General features: G+C 41.6%; 1 protein-coding gene across 6 annotated transcripts in view; it reads left to right on the forward strand.

Annotated features, from left to right (window-relative positions):
* Nucleotides 1–22229, forward strand: part of LOC135225834 (ATP-binding cassette sub-family C member 10-like) — a 307903-nt gene that overhangs the window by 47458 nt on the left and 238216 nt on the right. For all 6 annotated transcript variants that reach the window (XM_064265370.1, XM_064265366.1, XM_064265365.1 and 3 more), the window contains exons 4-6: nt 12036–12157; nt 17584–17767; nt 18239–18512. In XM_064265370.1, the coding sequence (XP_064121440.1) occupies nt 12036–12157; nt 17584–17767; nt 18239–18512 (580 nt within the window). The remainder of the gene's footprint in view (nt 1–12035; nt 12158–17583; nt 17768–18238; nt 18513–22229) is intronic.

A 22229-nucleotide genomic window follows, 5' to 3' on the forward strand; every position in this document is an offset into this window, starting at 1 on the left:
CCCATAGGTGGTTGACCAGCTGGCAGAGAGTAGGAGCCCAGATGTGGTTGAGTGCCCGGTAGAGAGTAGGAGCCCAGATGTGGTTGAGTGCCCGGTAGAGAGTAGGAGCCCAGATGTGGTTGAGTGCCCAGGTATTGTCAAGCCCCATTAGCAGCTGAGCACCCGGTGGTAAAAGAGTCTTCGCTATTTGCATAGCACCAGGCATTAGGAAACTGCCCACTAGCGCCCGTTCACAGTATGGTGCCTGAAAGTTCTTCAGCGACAAAGCATTCATTCTTAGCTGAGTGCCTGGATTGTGTGGTGCCAGTCCTTGCTGCATTGTCTACTTCTTCCAAGCACCCACTACTTTTGCCTTCTTGTTTGTCTTTGCTTCTCCATCATTGCACAATAGTATAGGGTATAGACCCATCATTAGAGCATCTTCAGAAGCAGTTGGATAGTATCCTGGGTCTTCTTCAGAAGTTGACTGCTTCTTCTTCAGTTGTAGCACCTTAAGATCACTTGCTTTCCGTGACCTCTTAAGTATCTACTAGTAAATAGTCCTAACTTGTTTGCTCCAGCAGTGCCTTTGTCTCCGGGTTCCTCATTCATAATGAGTGATCAGCCTTTGACTTGACCAGACTTCCAAAGACAGCGTTTTCATCTTCTTTTAAGAAGGCGATGTGTGAGATAGATTCCTGGCGTTCTGAAGATAGACGGCAAGGTAAGGCGTGCTTTGCCATTCCGACTTCCTGGTTGGCTAGAAGATACAGATCATATGCTACTGGAGAATCACCCTCATTGGGAGTGGCTGCCTCCTCCCATGGGGACTTCTCCAGGCTTATCGATCCAGCATGTACACTATTGGCTTTTGCTTCAGTTAAAACTATGTTCTTGGCACTGGAAATGCACCATTTGGTTAAAAACCCCTTTAAGGTACCAGAGGTGCTTAGTATTTGGGATTGGTTCATTGGAGCTTTGGGAAAGAAGATTTGGGACTCCTTGGAGTCCCAAGGTGTTGCTTTGGACTGGCAAAGTGTCTTTTGATGCGTTGACAAAGTGGTGAGAGATGGCTTGATGGAATTAGTGTCTCTTTATACGATGGGTATCCTACACATCCAAAGGAGTGACTTCATCTCATCAGTCAATGCTTCTCTTCTCACCTTTGGATGATCTCCACCCATTTCCACGCAAGACAGTAGAGGAGATAGTTTGGCATCTATATAAAAAGTCAACACAAGATTTACTGAACCAGTCAAGGAAGCACCCCAGAGATTGGACCCCCACCATCTCCAAGTCATACTCTCTGCTTCAACTGCCTCCCTGTCAGGGCTGCAGACAGAGACTACAATCAAGACCACAAGTAAGTGTTTGATTCACATTGAAAACTGTTAACCCTTTAACGCCGATTGGACGTATTAAACATTGATGAAAATTGTCTGTCGGGTGCCGAACCGACGTATGAAACGTCAACGAAAAAAAGATTTTTAAAAAATTCGCGGAAAAATAGTTATAGGCCTACTAGGCGAAAACTTTTGAATCACACGCCTTGGTTGTAGCTTTCATCAGTTTTGAAGTATTTTCATATAAATAACGATAAGTGCCAAAATTTCAACCTTTATTCAACTTTGACTCTACCGAACTTTAGTCAACTTTGACTCTACCGAAATGGTAGAAAAATGCAATTGTAAGCTAAAACTCTTATTTTCTAGTAATATTCAATCACTTACCTTTATTTTACAACAAATTGGAAGTCTCCGGCACAATATTTCGATTTATGGTGAATTTATGAAAAAAACTTTTTCCTTACGTTCGCGCGTTAACTCTTCCGAAAAAATCATAAAATTTTTTTGTCCGATTGTCGTAATGTTTGGACAGTTTTATATTAGCCGTTGCATAAAGTTTTATATATGGAAATGTGCGCAATTTCATGTAGAATACAAAAAAAAAAAACCCATGGTTGAAGCTTTTATCAGTTTTGAAATATTTTCATATAAATAACGATAAGTGCCAAAATTTCAACCTTTGGTCAACTTTGACTCAACCGAAATGGTCGAAAACTGCAATTGTAAGCTAAAACTCTTACATTCTAGTAATACTTAATCATTTACCTTCATTTTGCAACAAATTGGAAGTCTCTAGCACAATATTTCGATTTATGGTGAATTTTAGAAAAAAAAAAACTTTATTACGTCCGCGCAATAACTGCCGAAAAAGTCATAAATTTTTTCGTCCGATTGTCATAATGTTTGCACAGTTTTAAATTAGCCGTTACATAACATTTTATATATGAAAATGTGCGCACTTTCGGAAATAACGGCTCAGTGTTTAAGGGTTAAGAGATCCTCTAAACCTGTACCTCATAAGTGAAGATACAGTCCTTCATACACCTGTGGGGGGCCAGGACGATCATTTGGGAAGAATTGGGAGCAAAAAGGGTTGATTAGTCTGGGATAAAAGTATTAAAGGAAAGGTATTCCATCCCCGTCGAGGAAAAACCTCCCTTATCCAGCACTTCTATATCATTGACAGTATACTCCATAGGATCAAGGAAGTATTCAGCCCTTGCCAAGGAAATTTCAGCTCTTCTCGAAAAGAGTGTGATAGAGTTAGTTGGAAACAGCAAGTCTGAGGGTCTTTACAGCAGGCTGTTTGTGAGTACCCAAGGCCACAGGAGTCTGGAGACTAGTCAACATGGAAACAGTGCAGTTAGTTCTAGCGACCATACACCAAGGTGACTGGATGGTCTCTCTAGACATGAAAGACGCTTATTTCCATATCCCCGTTCATCGGGAATCGAGGAAATACCTAAAATTTGTATTCAAGATCAAGTTTACCAGTTTTGAGCATTATGCTTTGGACTGTCACTAGCCCCACAGGTTTTTACCAGAGTACTTGACCAGTTAGCCAACTGGCTTCATTAGGTTGGGAGTAAATAGTAAATATGTCCATGTACAGGCAGTCCCAGGTTATTGGGCGGGGGGGGGGTCTGTTCTCAGAGGGGTGCTAACCAGCAAAAACTGCCATTAATTGAAACTTAGTGATTTATGGTGTCATAATGGCACTTATGGCACCGATAACCAGTTATCAGTGCCATAAGCACCATTATGGCACCTCTGTCAGGTATGTTATGGCACCATAATTCATTATTGGCGCCTTATGGCGCTAGTAACCAGAACTCGGCCCGTTATGGCGCCATAAATTGCCGATTTTATGGCACTAACAAGCACCATAAAACTGGATTGCCAATAACAGTCTGCTGATAATCGGGGACTACCTGTACCTGGACGATTGGCTGATTTGTTCTCCCTCAAAAGAAGTGCCTGAAGGATCTTCAAAAGACTTTTTTGTTAACACAAGATTTGTGCTTGCTTCTTAATCTACAGAGATCACAAGTGACTCCTTCGCAACAGATGATTTGGGGATGAAGATATATACCCAGAATTTTTGGGCTTTTCCACCTCCCAAAAGGATTCTAGACTGCCTGAAGAAGGTCAACCTTTTTCTTTCCCTTTACAAGTGCTCAGCCACTCAATGGATGAACCTACTGGGCACTCTAGCATCCATAGAACAATTTGTGAGGCTGGTGAGGCTTTACATGGGGCCCCTTCAATTTTTTATAAGAGCTAGTTGGGATAAAAAATTGGATCAAGATTTACACTTTTTTTCCCATAGCAAAGGAGGTAATGGAGGACCTGCATTGGTGTAACTCCCTAAGCATACTGACAGCAAGAAAGCCATTATCCTTTATGAACCCCAACCTGAACTTCTTTTTTAACGCAATGGATCAAGGTTGGGGAGCTCTACTTGGGGAGGGGAAGATGTCTTAGTAATATGGTCTCAATAGGAGAAGAATTTGCATATCAACCTCAGACAACTAAAGAAATTGATCTATGACTGCAACATTTTTAAAAGAAGTCTGCCACATGGCAATAGCGGTCCATGTGAACAACCCCAAGCCTTTAGCCTATAATAGTAGTATCAGGCTTCAAGGGGGAACCCATTTGTTTTCTCTTTACAAGACAGCCAGATGTCTCTTGATTTGGGCAGACCAGAATCAAACCCAACCGGTAACAAGGTTCATTCAAGGCAAGTGCAGTGTTATAGTGGACGAGCTAAGCCGTCGCAAGCAGATACTCCCAACAGAGTGGACACTGGACCATCAAGTATATGTGCTGAACTTAGATGTAGGGGAACCAAAGTTTGATTTGTTTGTAATGTCCAAAAACTACTGTCAACTGTTGTTCTGCTCTCCCTTAACAAGACCTGTTAGCATAGGTAACAGATGCATTGATGATAGGTTGGTCAGATCTGGACCTAAATGCTTTTTATTCGTTTAGGATGATCTGAAAGTTTTAAAGAAATTCCAATTGCACCAGAATGTCAGGATGACCCTGGTAGGGCCCTTCTGTCCTTGAAAGGAATGGTGCCCAGAACTTCTCAATCTCTTAGTAGAACATCCAAGACTCCTACCATAAATTCCAAGTCTGCTCAGACAAACTCACCTCAGGAGCTGTTATTGAGACACAGCCATTCTGGCCCTGACAGGCTTTCGACTGTCAGAAGACTATTACGAGCAAAAGGCTTTTCAAGAGCTGCATCAGAAGCTATTGGTAAATGTAGGCAACATTCTACTAGCAAAGTCTACCAGGCAAAGTGGGCAGTCTTCAGACTTTGGTGTAAAGAGAGTAAAATCTCATCTGATACCCATATATCCCAATTAGTAGACTTTTCTCTACTTGAGATCAACTAGGAACATTTCTTCGTCAACTATTAAAGGATATAGAGCCGTGCTTGGCTGTGTTCAGGTATAGAGGGCTAGACCTATCTCCCAACCAAGATCTCTCAGACCTAAGGTGCTTTGATGCGTCCTAGGATAAAACGAAAGGAACATGTTTGTGGAACTTAGACGTTGTTCTAAAGTGGCTCTCTGATTCTCGTTTTGAACCATGTGGTCATCTTCACTAAGGAACCTTAGGAAAAAGAGTATTATCCTTGTAGCTCATGCCACCGCTAGGAGAGTGAGTGAGCTCCATGCAGTAGACAAAAGGATTAGTTTTGCACCAGTAGATGCCATTTTTTCCTTTACTTTGGGTTTCCTTGGAAAAAAGGAGAATCCCTCCCAACCCTGGCCTCGCTTTCACCATTAAAAGTTTAATGGACATCCCAGGTCTGGAAGAAGAGGAGAGAGCTTTTTGCCTGGTAAGAGCATTAAGATATTACAGGCAGTCCCCAGTTATTGGCGATTAGGTTTTATGATGCTTGTCTAGCACTGATTTTCCCTTGTCATCAAGGTGTCGGAACGGAATCCCCGCCGATAGCTGGGGACTGCCTGTACTATATCCATAGGGCAGAGAAAATTAGAGGGCCAGCAAGCAACCTTTGGTGCTCAGTAAAGAGTCCATCGAGACCCTTATCTAAAAATACCCTGTCTTTCCTTTTACGAGATCTCATATTGGAATCACATTTAGGCATTCCCTGGTTATAAGGGGGAGGGGGTTCCGCTCCAACGGCTTGACAAAAAGCAAAAATTGATGATTTTCACCGCTTATTGGCACTGATAACTGGTTAATGACACCTCTGTCATGTGCATATCAGTGCCAATAGTACAGTGCTCCCCGACTTTTACGCAAAAATCCTCTGTAAAAATGCTTATAATTGGCTTATAATTGCCAAAAATATATCTTAGATTATCATACTAAAATAATATCCCAGAACATGGCTTCTTTCGAGTCCTGCGAGATCGCGACCTTCATCTCAGCAAATAGCTACGTCACTTATACACTCTTCTGGAGAGCACAGTGCTAGTGGTTTGTGATTTTATGATATTTTAAAAATAAATTTAAAGATGTAAAGTTTTCTAAGTTGAAAGAATTTTTCTTTAATCTTCAATACTTTTGGAAATAGCATTTGCAGAGTGTTACGGCCAGGCTGTGCTGGGCCACCATAATTGCAATAATTAAAATATCATTTAAATGTGAAATTATGATATTTAAAACAAAGAATCTTGTATGGAAGAAAATTTAAAGATGTAAAGTTTCATCTGCTGCTGAAAATAAAATTTTTTAAAAGTAAATTGTATTTTTCCTAACTATACAAACCTAGGTCCTTTACAGTTAGGAATTTCTTAAGGCGTAGCCTGGACACGGCCGCTAAATTCTCAAGCAAGGCGGTTTGGTAGTTAACTACCGGTCCGGTTGTTGGTAGAGTCTCCGACCGGACATAAACATTCCAATTTGTTTTCAGCCCAGGTAACAGATTGAAGGGTGGCATGAGGTGGGCACTAAGTGTAAAGGACCTAGGCTTGAGTTTGAATAGCTAGGAAAAATACAATTTACTTTTAAAAATTGTGATTTGTTCTTACATGATATACAAACCGTAGGTCCTTTACAATAGGAAGACTCACTGATTGGGGGGAGGAATCTGAATGAGCTCCAGTGAACTGACTGGGGTTCAGCCCACTTGGCTTCCTCTCCTGGCCGTTAGAGTTAGGAAGAGGATCCAGCCACTGGCATCCGATCAAAGTTATGGAACTGCGAGATCAGAGTCAGTGTTTTGGGCTTTTCTCATAAGGGTGAGATGCGAGTCGCCCTTATGGGAAAGCGAAGAACCATATGTCAGTGACTATGAGGCAAATACAAGTTATGGTTTGTCTTATGTCACGACCCCCCTCCTCTGCCTTGTAAGGGAAGGGGTGGAAATTGCTTCTATTTCTAACAAAAGGAATAGATAGGTTACTCTAAGGAGTGTCTTACCTGGATCTATGCTCAGTCCAGCATGTAAAGGTCCGCATTACTATCTACACGGAGGAAAAGAGTAGGATGAAAGGGATGAAGAAGAATCAGTCTGCATTCGTACTCAATCATACCGTACAACGAGGCGAGATGTGGCTCTGTCCTGTTAGAGGAGCTGGGTAAGCTACACAACTTGTTGAGCAGCCACCACCGGTACCAAGGAAAATGTGTCCAAGGATCTGTGGCCCATATCTCAAAGGTATTGAGAGGTGAAGGTGGTCTGGCTTGCTCAGACCCCCACCTTCAAGACCTGTTGAAGCGACAGGTTCATCAGAATGCACAGAGTACACCTTCATGATCGTCTCACGAAGCCAGGAGGAGACAGTGTTCTTGGACACCTCTTTCTTGGAACAACTGGTGCTTACAAAGAGTTGTCAACGCTCAGGCTGTAGATGGTGAGTACTCTTCAGATAGCGCCGTAGTGCTCTAACCGGGCAAAGTAGCATCTCGTTTAGATCATCACCATTGAAGTCACTCAGGGAGGGGATTGAGAAGAACTCGAACCTAGCATCAGGGACTGATGGATTCTGAGTCTTCGCTATGAAATCCTGGATGAAGTTGAGCGTAACCGATCCCCAACCTCTTGAGTGTTTGACGTCGAAAGAAAGACCATGCAGTTCACCTACTCTCTTCACCGATGCCAGGGCCAGCAGAAAGACTGTCTTGAGAGTCAGATCCCTGTTTGAAGACTTTCGAAGTGGCTCGTATAGGGCACGAGTCAGGCTATGAAGTACAAGAGTGACGTCCCACAGGGGACCAATCAAGACTTGCCAGAGCAGAGTAGGTTGTTCCTGTCTTGATAGGAACAGCTGCACTGTCTCTCTGAGCCTGCTGATAGAAGAGTCTGAGGGGAAGACCCTTGCTGCCACCATGGCTATCAGCATTCCCAGATACAACTCCTCTGCTTGGGTTCAAGATCAGACTTCTCCAGATTTATCAAGAGCCCAAGATCCCGATAAAACTTGAGAAGGCGATCCTTGTCCTGTAGCAACCACTCGCCAGGACCAACCAATCGTCGATACCTCAAAAGACATATCCCATGCGAATGTTCCCAAGCTAAGACCAGGTTGAACACTCGTGAACACCTGGGGAGCAGTCGAAAGTCCGAAGCATGGTGCCTTGAACTGGTAGACTGTTTCCCCAAGGACGAAGCGGAGGTACTTGCGGGACAATCGATGCATGAGTATTTGGAAACAAGCATCCCTTAGGTCCACCATAAGCTTAAAGTTGTTCTCCCTGATAGAGGCCAACACTGAATGTGCTGTCTCCATCTTGAACCGAGTCTGACAAACAAATCGGTTCAGGGGAGAAAGGTTTATGACTGGCTTCCAACCCCCCGAAGTCTTCTCTACGAGAAAGACTCGGCTGTAGAACCTGGGAGAGCAGTCCGACACGACTTCTACAGTGCCCTTGCTCAGCATCATCTGCACTTCTTCTAGTGCTTGGTGTTTTGGTGTTCCCACTACGTAGGAAAAGACGAATCAGGTGGTTGGTGAGAAGTGGTGGAGACTCAAAGGGGAGTAGATAACCTTCCTGAAGGACATCCACTACCCAAGCCTCTGCTTTGTATTGCTGCCAAGTTGCCCAATGGTTTGAGAGGCACCCTTCCACCAATGGCAGCACCTGGAGGGGAACACCGACCCTAGCGTTTCCCCTTCTTCTTCTTACTCTCACCTCCCTTACCCGAAGGCAAGGTTGGCTTGAAAAGGGGGGGTGACGGTGCTCCCTTTGAAGACGAAGAAGGATGGGTCATTCCTCATGATCCCTTAGAAGTGGAGGACTTCTTTGGGGCCGAAGAAGAGCTAGCCAGACTTGAAGGTCTAGCCGCAGTGGAACGTGTAGGCACAGAAACCTTTGCTACTGCCCGGTGAACAAAGCGGTCCTTATCATCATCTCGCCACTTGTCCACGGCAGCATCTACCTGTTCTCTATTGAAGAAAGGGTAGAACCCAAAATAGGTCCATTCCTTAAGGCCAAAACCAACTCAGAAACAAGTGACCTGGTTACTTGAGAGAGGACAGCGTCATGTCTCTTGAGTACCAGGTTAGCCCACAGGTTAGAGTCTGGTGGGCCTGTTCATGCTGACATTCCTTGGTTGGCCCTGACCACAATCCTGGGCCAGGTAGGTAATAGCCCACACCCAGACTGACACAGTCTCCCAAAGGCTGAGTCTTCACTGGGGTAATGGCCCCAGAGGAAGCAGCGATCTTGGACACTATGAAAGACCACAGGTCCAGCCAGGAGATTGCTCAGAGAGCTGCCATGGCGGTGGCTTCCAACATCGCTGCCTCCTGGGAAGCAGTCTATCTGATTGGTTGGACCTAAGCAAATTTTCATGTCCTGAAACAAGATTATTCACCTGATCCAACACTCCGTCAGCCAAGACTGACGACAGAAGTCCCGTCGAAGACCTGGGTTCCCTCTTGGGTCCCCAAAAAGATTCGAGGCAGGAGGGGTGGTCTCCTGTAGAGGAAGACGCAGCTGCTTCCTCGAGATCGTTGTGCTGACGTATCAGTGCAACAATCTCCGTAAAGGTCCTCTGTATCTCAGGGATGTCCAAATCGCTTGGCAAAGGACCATCCAGTCCTTCCAGGGATTGCTCCTCCTGATCTACTCCATGTGAGGAAGAACCACGCCACACCCCCTAGATCCATCCTCAACGACTTGAGCGTACGTTCAATGGGGTCCTAAAACCCCAGGGATGTAGGCCGCTGCCGCCAAATCCTGTTGAGAGGGCTCTACAGGATCCTACTATTCAACTCACCCTTTCCAGTGTAGCCCGAGGAAATAGAAGGAATAGAAGAGGTGAATTGGTTGCTCTCGCTCCTCCTAGCAGGGAGTGAGCTGCTCCCTTTCACCAACCAGCAGCAGTGACAAGTGCATGGGTCTAGGTGAGCGCAACTGTAAAGACGATGCGCTCTCTTGAGGAGAATGCATCTGTTCTCACCACACTGTAGCAGTGCTGTTACCAGTGTTGGTAGCAGGACTAGCAGCAGCGCTGGTGGGAGCAGCAGACTTGTTAGCAGTGATGCTGTTCCCTGCCTGGCGAGACAGAGGATCATCCTCATGACACATCCCAATACTCTTTGAGGCTGAAGCCCCTGGCAAAGAGCACTGTACAAGGGAACTCCGCTTAGCCTCTCCCGATACTCTATTCTGGGGGACAGAGGCATCAACTGTGGCTCCCTTGTGCCTCTGTCACAATGAGGAGCTGACTCCGTGTTCGTGGCAGTGGATGTACGACTTCCCTTGGGAGGTTGTACATTCAGACAGACTCTCGAACAAGTCTCTCGACACGGCCCTGGTCCCGCCAAACTGGAAGGCGAACCGTAGTTCATGCTCCAGAGGCTCCTGAGACCCTGGCCTCGGATTGTGGTTATTTTGGTGTCTACGATTCCGGGCTCTTTCCCGAAGGGGAGTGGGAGCACCCGAAACCGAGAGAGCCAGCTGCTTCCCTCCCGGAGGGAGGACGCAGACCCTTAGAAGCCTCAAGGCAAGGCTTTTTAGGGGCCAGAGAGGCTACCTTCCCCTTCTTAGGTTGTGAAAGCTTCGAACGGGGAGGTGAGGAGGCAGCAGACAAAGACAACGACGGAGATGAAGACGAAGACGATGACAATGACAACACCTCTCTCTATCTCTTCTTCTTTGACTTCCTCTTTGACAGCTTCTGCAGGATCGTGGTCAGCGCCAACCAAGGAACATCGGCATGAGCAGGTCCAGGAGCGGCAATAGGTCCAGTAGTGGCAGGGTTGTCAGCTGAAACAGGCGCAGGTACCAGGAGGGGTCTGGTGCATGTTTCACGGCAGGCATAATGGCAGGTATGGCTGCTATATCCACAGGTGACACCTTCTGGTGGTGGAGGCATCAGAAGGTTGGTTGACAGCAGATGGTGTTGGGTGTTGCATCCCAACTAGGGAAGATGTCACACTCGTGGGATGATGTACCCAAACCAGGTGTGGAGGTGTGTAGTAGCTGGGCTGGGTCACTGTAGCCATGGTAGCAGTGACTACAGAGTGGGTAGCAGCACTGCTGGATGTGTGGTTCAGGTGAGCCAGCAGTGCTTCTACCGACAGCATGCCCACGAGTCCAAGGGAAGACCAAGCCTGGTCTAGTCCCGACACCTCACCTGCAGAAGCAAAAGTCGGGTTGGGGGAGTCCCTCCTCACTCTGAAGGAGGACCTTCGGGGCGAGCAGAGACTCTTAAGAGGAGCGTTACCCAGGTTCGAGGCCGCAACCCCCCTCCTCTTCCCCCTCCCTGACTTGGAGGAGGAGGAAGCAGAGAAAGAGGCCTCCCCCAAAGGGGTGGCAGAGAGTACAGGACGATTGCAGGGAGAGAGGTATGAGGAAGTCGTGTCTGCAATATTACGAGTTGTTGGGGGGGCAAATTACTCCCCACCACGGGTTTTGGTTTCCTCACATGCCTCCTCGTCCCCGCAAACTTCCCCCACTGGGCAGCGGACCACAAGGAACACACTGCACGCATTATATGTCCATTACACTCACGCCCTCGGCAGGTAGCACAAAGGGAGTGAGGATCTACCTCGAACGAGGCATGGATCTTTACCCACTTCTCGCTGTCTACCCAAGGGCAGCAAAGGCTGTAAATCCAGGGTTTGCTGGGTATTCATAATCACACAAGCAATCCATATTTATACAGAGAAAAAGGAATAATCCCACTGGGATAGAAGTTGAATAAAACGGCGTAAACAACAGTCAGGCAGAGAACGGTGAATGCGTCTCTCCACAATGATGGCCGAAAGCAAATTGGAATGTTTACCTCCTGCCGGAGAGACTACCAATGACCAGACCGGTAATTAACTACCGAACCGCCTTGTTTGAGAATTCAGTGGCCTTGTCCAGGCTACGCCTTAAGTAACTCCTATTGTAAAGGACTGATGGTTTGTATATGTGTAGGAACAAAAATATTTTGTTTATCTTCAATACTTTTGGAGATATTATCTGCCAAAAGAATTTTCCTTATATCTTCAATATTTTGGAGTTATTAGCATTTGAATAGTGTTAGGGCTGGAACGTGCCGGGCCACCATAAATGAGCCCGCTTCCAGTAAAACTTCGCTTTGCTCGTAATCTTTAAAGGATCAGAAGGCTATAGAAAGCAAGTGTAAATAGTGCATTTTCTCTCTTTGGAATGAAGTTGAACAGTTCTTTTTTTTAAATACTTTGTATTCATACGGATTATGTTGGTATGTTTTATTTGCTAACAAATTTATTTTCAAATAAGTTGATTTTATCCTCATTTCAGGTTTTCTATCTTTTTACACTGTTCCCAAAAGGAAGTGTGGGAACCTCACAGTATCAGGAGTTACGAAGAGAAACCAACGAACGAACCCCACTCATGGAAACTTCATACAATGATTATAGTGGGTAGGTTAATTCATAACTGGTTGTTAAACAAATATTGAGCTGTTCTTGAAGAACTGCACTTATGATTAGCTATGCAACTGTGTTAATGTTTTATTTTAGAAATCCATCATAAAGCTGTGCAAATGATAGTTTCTATGTGAATAGTAAAGTGCCCATGTTTATACAAGGAATCATATAACATATCCTCCACTGGTTTGAGCCAAAAAAACAATAAATTAAGAATAAAAATAGCAGTTATCATCATTACAGCTAATTGTTCTTTTCCCCCAGAAATTTAACAATGATTATAGAAACACTTAATAGAAATAATTTTCCTGTGTTTGTTTACATGTACTGTATGCAGACCTACTATTTTATCATTATTGATAAAAAAAATACATTATAGCTGTAAGTTTCTGTTGATAGACCGCAAGAGTTTGTAGACAGATAAGTCAAGCTATGTAGGGAGAAAGAGAAAGAATGAAAAATGAGAACTTATAAATTGAAAATGTACATTATTGAAAAGCTTATTGTTTTACACTTTGCTGTAATAAAACTAATGCAGAATTTTGCAAAATTAGGACACTAAATTGTTTCTTATTATGAAAATAGTATCCAGAACATTGTTATGCTTATATGGCATTTTAAGGATGATCAAGTTTTCTTTTGAATCTTCAGATGGAAGGTAAAAAGAGATACAGTATAGCCGTACAAGTAAAATCCATTGCCTTTATGGGATGAGGTTTTTATTTGTTTTCAGATTGCCTTTTATTGGGTCCCCATACCTGACCATTAAAATTGTAGATATTAGTACAGTATAGTAGGTTTCTGAATGACAGTAATACCTCAATCTTACACGATTCAAGTTGCGCAAAATCACAATGGCGCGAACTTTTCATTGTAACCTGACTAATTATCATATGCGAGTATTTCATAGACATGCGAACCAAACAACATTTTTGAATCCTGTAATTTATAAGTTTTCAAGCTTTTATGTGTAAATGAAATGTTAAATAATATAAAAAAAATAATTCTCTCTCTCTCTCTCTCTCTCTCTCTCTCTCTCTTCTCTCACTGAGATGAGAGAATTTTTATGGTACATGTAGTATTTACTATGTTTATGAGTATTTTCAAATAATAATAATATAACTGTAATTACAAAATTTGTATGTGTATTAATAATATAACTGTAATTACAAAATTTGTATGTGATAGTATTTTAAAGAAATAACCTTTCAATTTCACTTTTAAGTAAGAACAACTATTCTCTATGTCTCTCTCTTACAGAGATGAGAGAATTTTTATGGTACATCTACTATATGATTATTAATATTTTCAAATAATAATAATGATAATAATAATAATAATATAACTGAAATGACAAAATGATGCATATAAAGAATTCTCTCCCTCATCTTTCTTTTCAACTCCACCAGAAGTTCAAAGTCCAGAGCTGTCAAATATGTCAAGTAATGTGACTGGAGGGAGAGGGTTGCCAATTAGCGATCAATGATTTTGACTTAATTCTCTCTCTCTCTCTCTCTCTCTCTCTCTCTCTCTCTCTCTCTCTCTCTCCATGCATATGTAATCTTCACACACTTATATTTTTACCAACCATTTATTTTGTTTTTAATGGTGATAAATTGGTCTAACTTTTAAATGAAATTACAGTAAATTCAATTTCATTTAAAAGTTAGCTTAATACTTATGTAAAGACAATGCTCTCTCTCTCTCTGCTCCAACTAGGACCCTCCTTCTCTCTTCTCTCTCGTCACCTCTTCCTCTCTCTCGATGGACCCTCTCTCCTCTATCTCCATCTCGTCTCTCTCTCTCTCTCTCTCTCTCTCTCTCTCTCTCTCTCTCTCTCTCTCTCTCTCTCTCAGTTCAGGACATAACTAAGAGTTGTATTAGTCCAAATAAAAAGCAATTTTTGTTCATCAAAAGGAATTTGTGAACAAAGAGAGAGACAAAGAATTCCCTAAAAGTAATTGAGAAGACTTCTAAAAATAGATTGGTCAGTCAGAAAGGGGAAAGAAGAGAGAAATACTGGACGTATGTAGTCTTCACACACATATTTTTACCAACCATTTATTTCTATTTTTAAGGTCAATGTATTAAGCTAATTTTTAATTAAATTGCAGTAACTTTAATTTCATTTAAAAGTTAGCTCACTATTTAGGAGCGTGGTTAGGGTCATATTTAGTGTTCAAATTCTAGAGTATGCATTTATTTGCATTTTCAGAGGCCATGCCAAACTTATGCGAAAATTCCCTTTGCGCAAGGGGGTCTGGAACCAAACCTCGCATAAGTTGGGGTATTACTATACAATGAAGTTTTATGTTGTAGAAATGACAATATGTTTGTACTGTGGCTTGTAGTCTCAAATTTTTTTTTATGTGACTTTCCAAGTAATTACATGGCTATAGTTTCTAACTAGTACAGCAGCTAAAATTTGAAATCCGTGGTAGTGACTTTTGTTTTTGGTGCAGGTAACTAGCCCCACCCACTATTGGAGAAGAGAGGAACAACTAGGCAGAGGCCTGTCAATTTGTTTCTGTCGGTTGACGACGGTGGTTGTTGATCTTCAGGTAATTTGTAATTCGTTTTCCCTCTACCAGTTGTACATGCTGACAAATTGGTGAAGTATTGTATTCATTTTGGTAGCTTTTTGCATCAGGTAGGTTTTGTCTTAAAAAAGACCAAGATTACCTCGTGGATTTGACTGGGTATCTTGATCTTAACGTAGACTTATTTCCAACTGTGACTATGTCAGACACAAGTTTGTCTTCCACTCACTATTGTAGCAAAGGCTGCAATACGAGATTAACTTCTGCTAAGTATGATATGCACACAATTTGTACAACATGCAGGAGTCAGGTTGGTTCAGCATCAATAATGTGTGAGGAATGCATTAACAGGGACTCGAAACAATGGAAAGTGCTTTTTTCTCATTTGAATAGGTTAGATCTGGATAAGTTCCTCATTGGACGAGTGGTTTTTGTGCTCTGCTACCAATCCAGTGGTACGAAGTTCGATTCTCGCTCAGCCAATGCGGAATCGGAGGAATTTATTTCTGGTGATAGAAATTCAATTCTCGATATAATGTGGTTCAGATCCCACAAAAAGCTGTAGGTCCCATTGCTAGGTGACCAATTGGTTTCTAGCCACATAAAAATATCTAATCCTTCGGGCTAGCTCTAGGAGAGCTGTTAATCGGCTCAGTGGTCTGGTAAAACTAAGGTATACTTAACTTTTTTAGAGCGGGATAGGAAAAGAAAGGCGACTCATAGCTCTTAGACATGATAACAAGACTACTATTAGTCAGGAAAGTAGCATTGCTTTACCTGTTTCTGTACCTGTTATGTCTCCTATTCGTTCCCCGGTGTTAATACCCCAACCCTTACTTAGCTCCCTTGTTGCCGCCCCCAATGCCATTGCTGAATTGGAATAAAAATTTGACCATAGGTGTGAACTAATTGTTGAATTGATTGCTCACTTCGGGTCTTTGTTTTGAGCCCTAATGGATAAGGTAGGTAATCAGAGTGTTAACCGTGCAAGTGAAGTGTCAGTGGAGGAGCTGGCTCCCTGCCCTACTGATTCTCCTAGGCAAAGGTCCCTGCCACACTCCCCTCAGCCTGGGAGGCCCAAGGGAGGTCAGCAGGTCCTTTCAGATGCAACTGTTGGAACTTCCTAGGGCTTCTCAGACAGCCATTGGAAAGGCATCTTCTCGTAGGTGTCTAAACTTTTGTCTAGCTCAGAGGCATCCAGCCCAGAGTATAGGTACCGGTGGCAGTTTAAATAGAAGTCTAGACCATTGAAGAGGCCCAGTACCCCTCAGGTACCTTCTAAGAGGAGCAGAAGTACTATTCCTTCTGTACAAGAGGAACCAAGCATTTCTTGTCAGTGTGTGAAGATGAGAAAAGGTGTTTCAGAGGCAAAGCGCACTTCTTCTGTGAGTAGACTTAAGAGTTCTAGTGCTACAGATGCAGCAGCTTCTGAACACCCAGTGGCACTCATGATATTCGAGCGCCCAGTAACGCCTGTGCATTTAGTATTTGATGAGCACCCATTAGCGCCCAAGTGCTTCACAGCTCTTGAATGCCCTGAGCGTCCGATCATTCGTTTTCTCTGGAGCGTCTTGCAGCGCCCGAGCGCCCACTCTCATGGAGTCAGTAGAGCTTCCAGTGGCTCAAGTGTCCAGCTTCACCTTCTAGGCGGCAACAGTCTTCGTTTTTGTTAGTGGATCCTTCTGTGATGGCCATTCAGAAGCACTTCCCCGTAAGGTGGTAGTGCCGTCAGTGGACCTCATGCGGTGCACTGTAGGCATCATGTAAGGTTCTTTACAGTGTACCTTCAGCCCCTAGCTGCAAGCACTTTTGTTCCTTTCAAATTCTCTTTCTTCATCTTACTTTCCACCCTCTCCTAAAACTTGATTCATAGTGCATTTTTCTTCCTGTTACACCTTTCAGACCTTTTACTGTCAACTTCCATTTCAGCATTAAATGACCTCATAAGTCCCGCTGCTTGGCCTTTGGCCTAAGTTCTATATTCAACTCGACTCAATTCAGAAGCACTTTGACAACATTTTATGTTTTTTAGAGAAATCTCCTTCAATTCACCTTTGGCAGTGGCTGACATGGTTTGTGGGCTGGACGTATAGGAAGTATACCTTTCTTCGTATCTATTCACCTTACTAGAGGTTGTCGAGTTATAGGGGAGTTGGGGGTACTGCGTACATGGGTACCCTCCATTCATAGCTTTTGCAGATTGATGTTGGTGTTTTAATAATTCTGGTGTGGGTATTTGTTTGATTGTCTCATTGTATTTTGTGATGGTACTGCCCCCAGGGAAGGAGCAAATTTTTAGGCTTTATTAACGATCGGAGTACTCCGTCACTTAAAGTTCCCATTCATGTAGTAGGCAACCCATGGCTATACTGCTATGCCTCTACAAAGTAAGACGAGCACCAACCAGTCAGTAACTTCCTGCAAAAACTCTCCTACAAGGTAAAGAACAACTAGCATTTTTACTAATGCAGGCAAATTTTTCTATGCTCAAATTTATTACATTCTCTAATATTTTGTATCCCACCTCCTGTCAATGTGGGTATCTGCTATGTAATTACTTGGTAAGTTACGTATACAAAAATGACATTTTTATGATAAAATAACTTTTTGTATATACATACCAAGTAATTACAGAATAGGAGCTCACCTGCCTCCCCTCGCAAGATCATAAGGCACAAACAAATTTACAGGCCTTTGCCCTGCCCTTTGCCTAGTTGTTCCTCTTTTCCCTGGTAGGGTGGGACTAGTTACCTACACCAAAAACAAAAGAATCGCTACCGGGGTTTTCAAATTTTAGCTGCCGTATTTAGAAACTATAGCTATGTTATATACAAAAAGTTATTTTATTATTAAAATTTCATATTCTCTTCATTTATCCAGTTTCCATGAAGCAGCTGATCCATATCATTTGGGCATAGCAGAAGAAAGAGTTAACATATTCTCGTATCTCACATTCCACTGGGTGAATTCTCTGATGGAAAAAGGCTCTCTTGGATACCTGCAGTCACAAGATGATCTGCATGACCTGCCAATTGAGATGCGTACTGATGTTATAGCACAAAAGGTATGAGTTTGTAACCTTGTTTCTTTAATTGCATTTTTGGCATCAGAAAATGGATATTCAAAAGTTTATAGGAAATGTATACATAGTATTCTTAAAATTTTCAGTAAAGATTCTTATGTTTTTTCACTAGATTTGTCATATCTTAGCTCGATAATCAAGGAATTTAATTTTTGTGATAGATAATATAATATTTGTGGTTATTTTGTTTTAGGTATTTGACTGTATCACCAGTTTTGTTAGAACCTAAGGTTATTTGATAGGATTTTACTTTCATATTTTTACTATATGAAGCCTTCCCTGCTTGGGGGTAATGCTTACAGCATACATTGCATGGTACGCTGTAGTCATTACTGAAGATTCTTATGTAGCATCTACATGGCCCCAGCTGCCTTGTTTTTATCTATTCCTTTTGGCCTTGTCTCACATAGCTGTCTTGCCTTTTTAAACTAATACGTAATCTATCTTTGACAGGTTCATAAGACAATATTGATGTCTCAGCCAGTTGTGGAAGATTCAGAAGGAACAGCAACCATTAATAGTGAAAACTATTCCCTCATACGAATTTTGAACAAATGCTTTGGCCTCAAGTTCTATAGCATTGGTATCTTGAAGCTTATTGGAGATGGTTTGGGCTTTGCTGGGCCATTGCTTTTGAATCAACTTGTTTCATTTGTTGATAAAAAAGAAGAAGCTCCAATAAAAGGATATACATATGCTGGAGGGCTGATTGGTGCTGCATTAGTAGGTATGTTGACTAATAAAAATTAAAAGATGCCAAAATTATTTGAAAAATTTATGTATCTGGTTATGAAGTTCCTTACTTATATTTAGTGCGAAAGATATTTCAATTTCTTTTTATGGAATGTAATTAGCACATGTATAAATGTCATAGGGTTGCTAATGTGTATTTTTATAAAAGTAATTTACCAAATAATTACATAGTTAAGGGTTTTCAAACTATGGCAGCCTAAAAATCCAAAATTTGCTGTAGTGCTTCTATTGTTTTGTGTAGGTGACAAGCCCCACCCACTTTCAATGACTGTGAGAAACAACTTAGCAAAGAGCTTCAATACGTTTTCTGCCAGCTCCTGACTAACATCGGAGGTATTCCACAGTCTGCTTCATCACTATTTTCAAATATGTTGCCTGAATTTTGGTGAAGTATTCAAATTTTGTTGTAGCCTTCAATATTCCCCAACTCTGTATTGCTTTGGTACTTCATTATACAGCTGCTTCTGTTGTCTTTTGAGGTCTTGACCCGTTCCTCCATAGGCGAGGATATCCTATATACCGCTTTGTGTACCACCTTGAAAATTTCCCTGGAATGTAATTTTCATGTCATTCATTATATATTGTATATCAGTTTAGTCAGAGTTATTTCATTTTTATTGTTATTGTTATTTTCTGCATTGTCAAAATATGGTTGATGTCCTGTGTATGCACAGTATATGGTTGATTTTAGGTGTCTGTTGATATATTTAAGTTGTGTTGTGACGTCATAGGATGTGACGTCTTAGAAGACAAGATGGCAGCAGTGTCTTGCGAATGTAAACAATAACGGGCAGGAGACACGTGCGTGGGTTGTTTGGTTGGTAGGAGAGAGCTCTCTGTCGGATAGGAGTTTTTGGGTTGTAAGTCTTGTAGTGTTGTTTAAAGGTGTAAGCTGGAGTATACTGGGACCAGAGAATGTGAACAGGTGGGTAGATTGCACATTTGTGTTCAAAGGGAAAGATTAGGCTCTGAAAATATTCAAAATTCATCCTCAAAGCTTTTGTTTATCAGGGAGAGATGGCATTCTTATATAAAACTACCTCTACTTGAAGTTGGAATTTAGTTTTAGTTACTATATTATGGATTACAATGGGAAGAAGTAATTTGAGGCTGTAGTTATGATTTCTATGGTCATTCTTGTAATATTGGACCTTGTTGGGGAGTCATAATTCATTATTAACTTGAAGTAGTTCAAGACCTGTAAAATGAAACAGAGGTTGAACTGATACTTAGGAATTCAACATCCGCAGTCAAATTACAATAAGATTTAAGTTTATGTCTCATGTACGCTAATCTTACAGAGAGCAGCCTTAATCTGTAGCCTCTTGTACTTTAGACAGGTATCCCTTTTGTATTTAGAGAAGACTGATCTTGAAGATTTGATACAGTGATCTAAAAATTATTTTTGTGTACAGGTAAAAGACTGTACTATCAAATTTTCAAGTTCAATCTCCTCTAGCCACAAAATGGATACTATCTGTGTAAGGTAGTTAGTGTGCATGAGATGTAAATTTAAATCTATTGTATTTTGATCACTTATGTTGAGTTCCAAAGTATCAGTTTATCCTTTCTGTTTCATATTACAATAGACCTAACTCACATGCTGAAGGTGTGATCAAGTACCTATGCAAATGGTCCTTTGTCAATATTACAAGCCATAAAATTTTTTTCCTGATCATAGATCTGAATCAAGCTTCCTTGGTATCAAACTCTAATCACATGATAGTTCTAACTAGTCGGACAGATCGGTTTTCAGTCCTAAGAGCCTAGTTGTGTGGTCTCCTTACTAGCATTCCAGCTTTTATAAAGTAGTGGTTTATAATCCCATTTCATTGCTAAGAAATTTTCAGTCTTGTGTCTTAGGTGCAAACTGCTAATAGACTGTTTGAATGATTGATAAGTATAAGCTGCCATTACAATGACTATGGACGTAGATGCCAGCATAAAACCATTGACCATACCTTTTTTTAATTTGTTGCAGACTCCACATATGCTGGTTCATAATGTATGGCTAAGAATATTAACCTCAGAAATAAGGCTTTTGTAAAGTACTGATTTATATAATCAAGCAAGCATTGCTTTGTTATGTTTTCTAGTTCTTTGAATATATTTTTTTACTTTACATGAAATTATGTTTACTAGTCTCATGCTTCAGATTATCAAATGGCAAAATTGTAAAGGAACTGCATAATTCAGTTTCTCAAATGACAGCATGTTTTCATTCTCTCATCTCTTTTGGGGAGATTATCCTTACTTGACAACCACTTTTAGTTCATAACTAACAATATCAGTAGATTATCCTCATCTACACTCTCAGTATGTAGAGAAGGAATATATATAAAAGATACAGTGGTCATAGACTTGGAGCTAAGTAAAATTACTCCAAAATTATTTTGATATATTTAGATTAAAGTTGCTGTCACAAATATTGCCAAAGTTATTTATGATGTGTGCGTTCAAATAAGTATTTTTATATAACTAACTTACCAGGTAATTAACATTGCTAAGAGTTTCACTTGATCAACGGCTAAAATTTTGAAATTCGCTGGTTGTTTCCTGCCCACTTTCAGGGAAAAAGAGGAACAACTAGCAAAAGGGCTTCAATTTGTTTCTTCTTGCTGATGGCTGTACTACAGTTTTAGATGCAGCTTTGATTTTGTTCTGGTTGACTTTCATCGTGTTTGGTGAAGTATTCTTGGATTGTCTAGCCTTACAGCATACGTTTAGATATTTAGGCTCTACTTATTCCGTATTTTGACAGTTTACAGGCCCCCGCTAATACCTAAAAGCCCCCCTGAAGACTCTTAGAACTGCCTATTTTGCTAGTTCAAGCACAATAAAAATCTTCTAAAAATGCTGATACCTGAATATTTTAATAGTTCTACCACAAAAAGTGCTTTGGACATTTAGTCGTGAAACTGATACGAAAATACAGTAATTAGTGAATATTTCTCCGTGAAAAATTCAGCAAATAGGCGTATTCCCTGCGAATAATGTGTAGATATGATCCAAAGAGAAATCTGCGAATAGGTAAGTCTGCAAACCTCGAAATCATGAATACGAGGGGTCGACTGTAATTGTTTGATTCAGACATTTTCCCGAGTAGGTAGTGCAGCAAAGGCTGCATTGCTAATTTAACTAAGGAATCTTATGCTTTGCACTCTGTGTAAAGACTGCAGAGGATAGATTAGTTTAATAGATGCAAGATGCAGTGAATGTAGTGAGTAAGACACTAAAAATGGAAGATTTTAAAATCACACTTAAGGGAACTGGCAAGAGATAAAGAAAGGCGACTGCTAGTTGGATCAGTAAGTTCTTAGCTAGCCAGGAATCTCATAATACTTATATAGTATCTTCTAGTAACTTTTCCTGGTTTCTTTTCGCCTGCTACTCCGTCATCAGTACTTGCTGTTCTAATGCCGTCACAGCTGGTAGATTCTACAAAGCTTCCCAAGCTAGTTCCTTCTTCTGCGAAGAAGACCCCTCTGAGTAAGATTGATGGTTGGCTTTCAGAGAAGAGGGATCAGGGCAAAGCCATTTTTTGCTTCCCTCCTCCCAGACTGTCTAAGAGGAGACGCCAGTTTTATGCCACGGCAGAAGCACCTTTCTGGGAATGTCTGCCTCCTTCTCTGGATATATAGACTTTATCTTGGAGTTCCACTTTTGCTTTGGTAAAAATAGTAGTTTCATT

This window comes from Macrobrachium nipponense, chromosome 13 (genome assembly GCF_015104395.2).
Source record: "Macrobrachium nipponense isolate FS-2020 chromosome 13, ASM1510439v2, whole genome shotgun sequence".
Lineage (NCBI taxonomy): Eukaryota > Metazoa > Arthropoda > Malacostraca > Decapoda > Palaemonidae > Macrobrachium > Macrobrachium nipponense.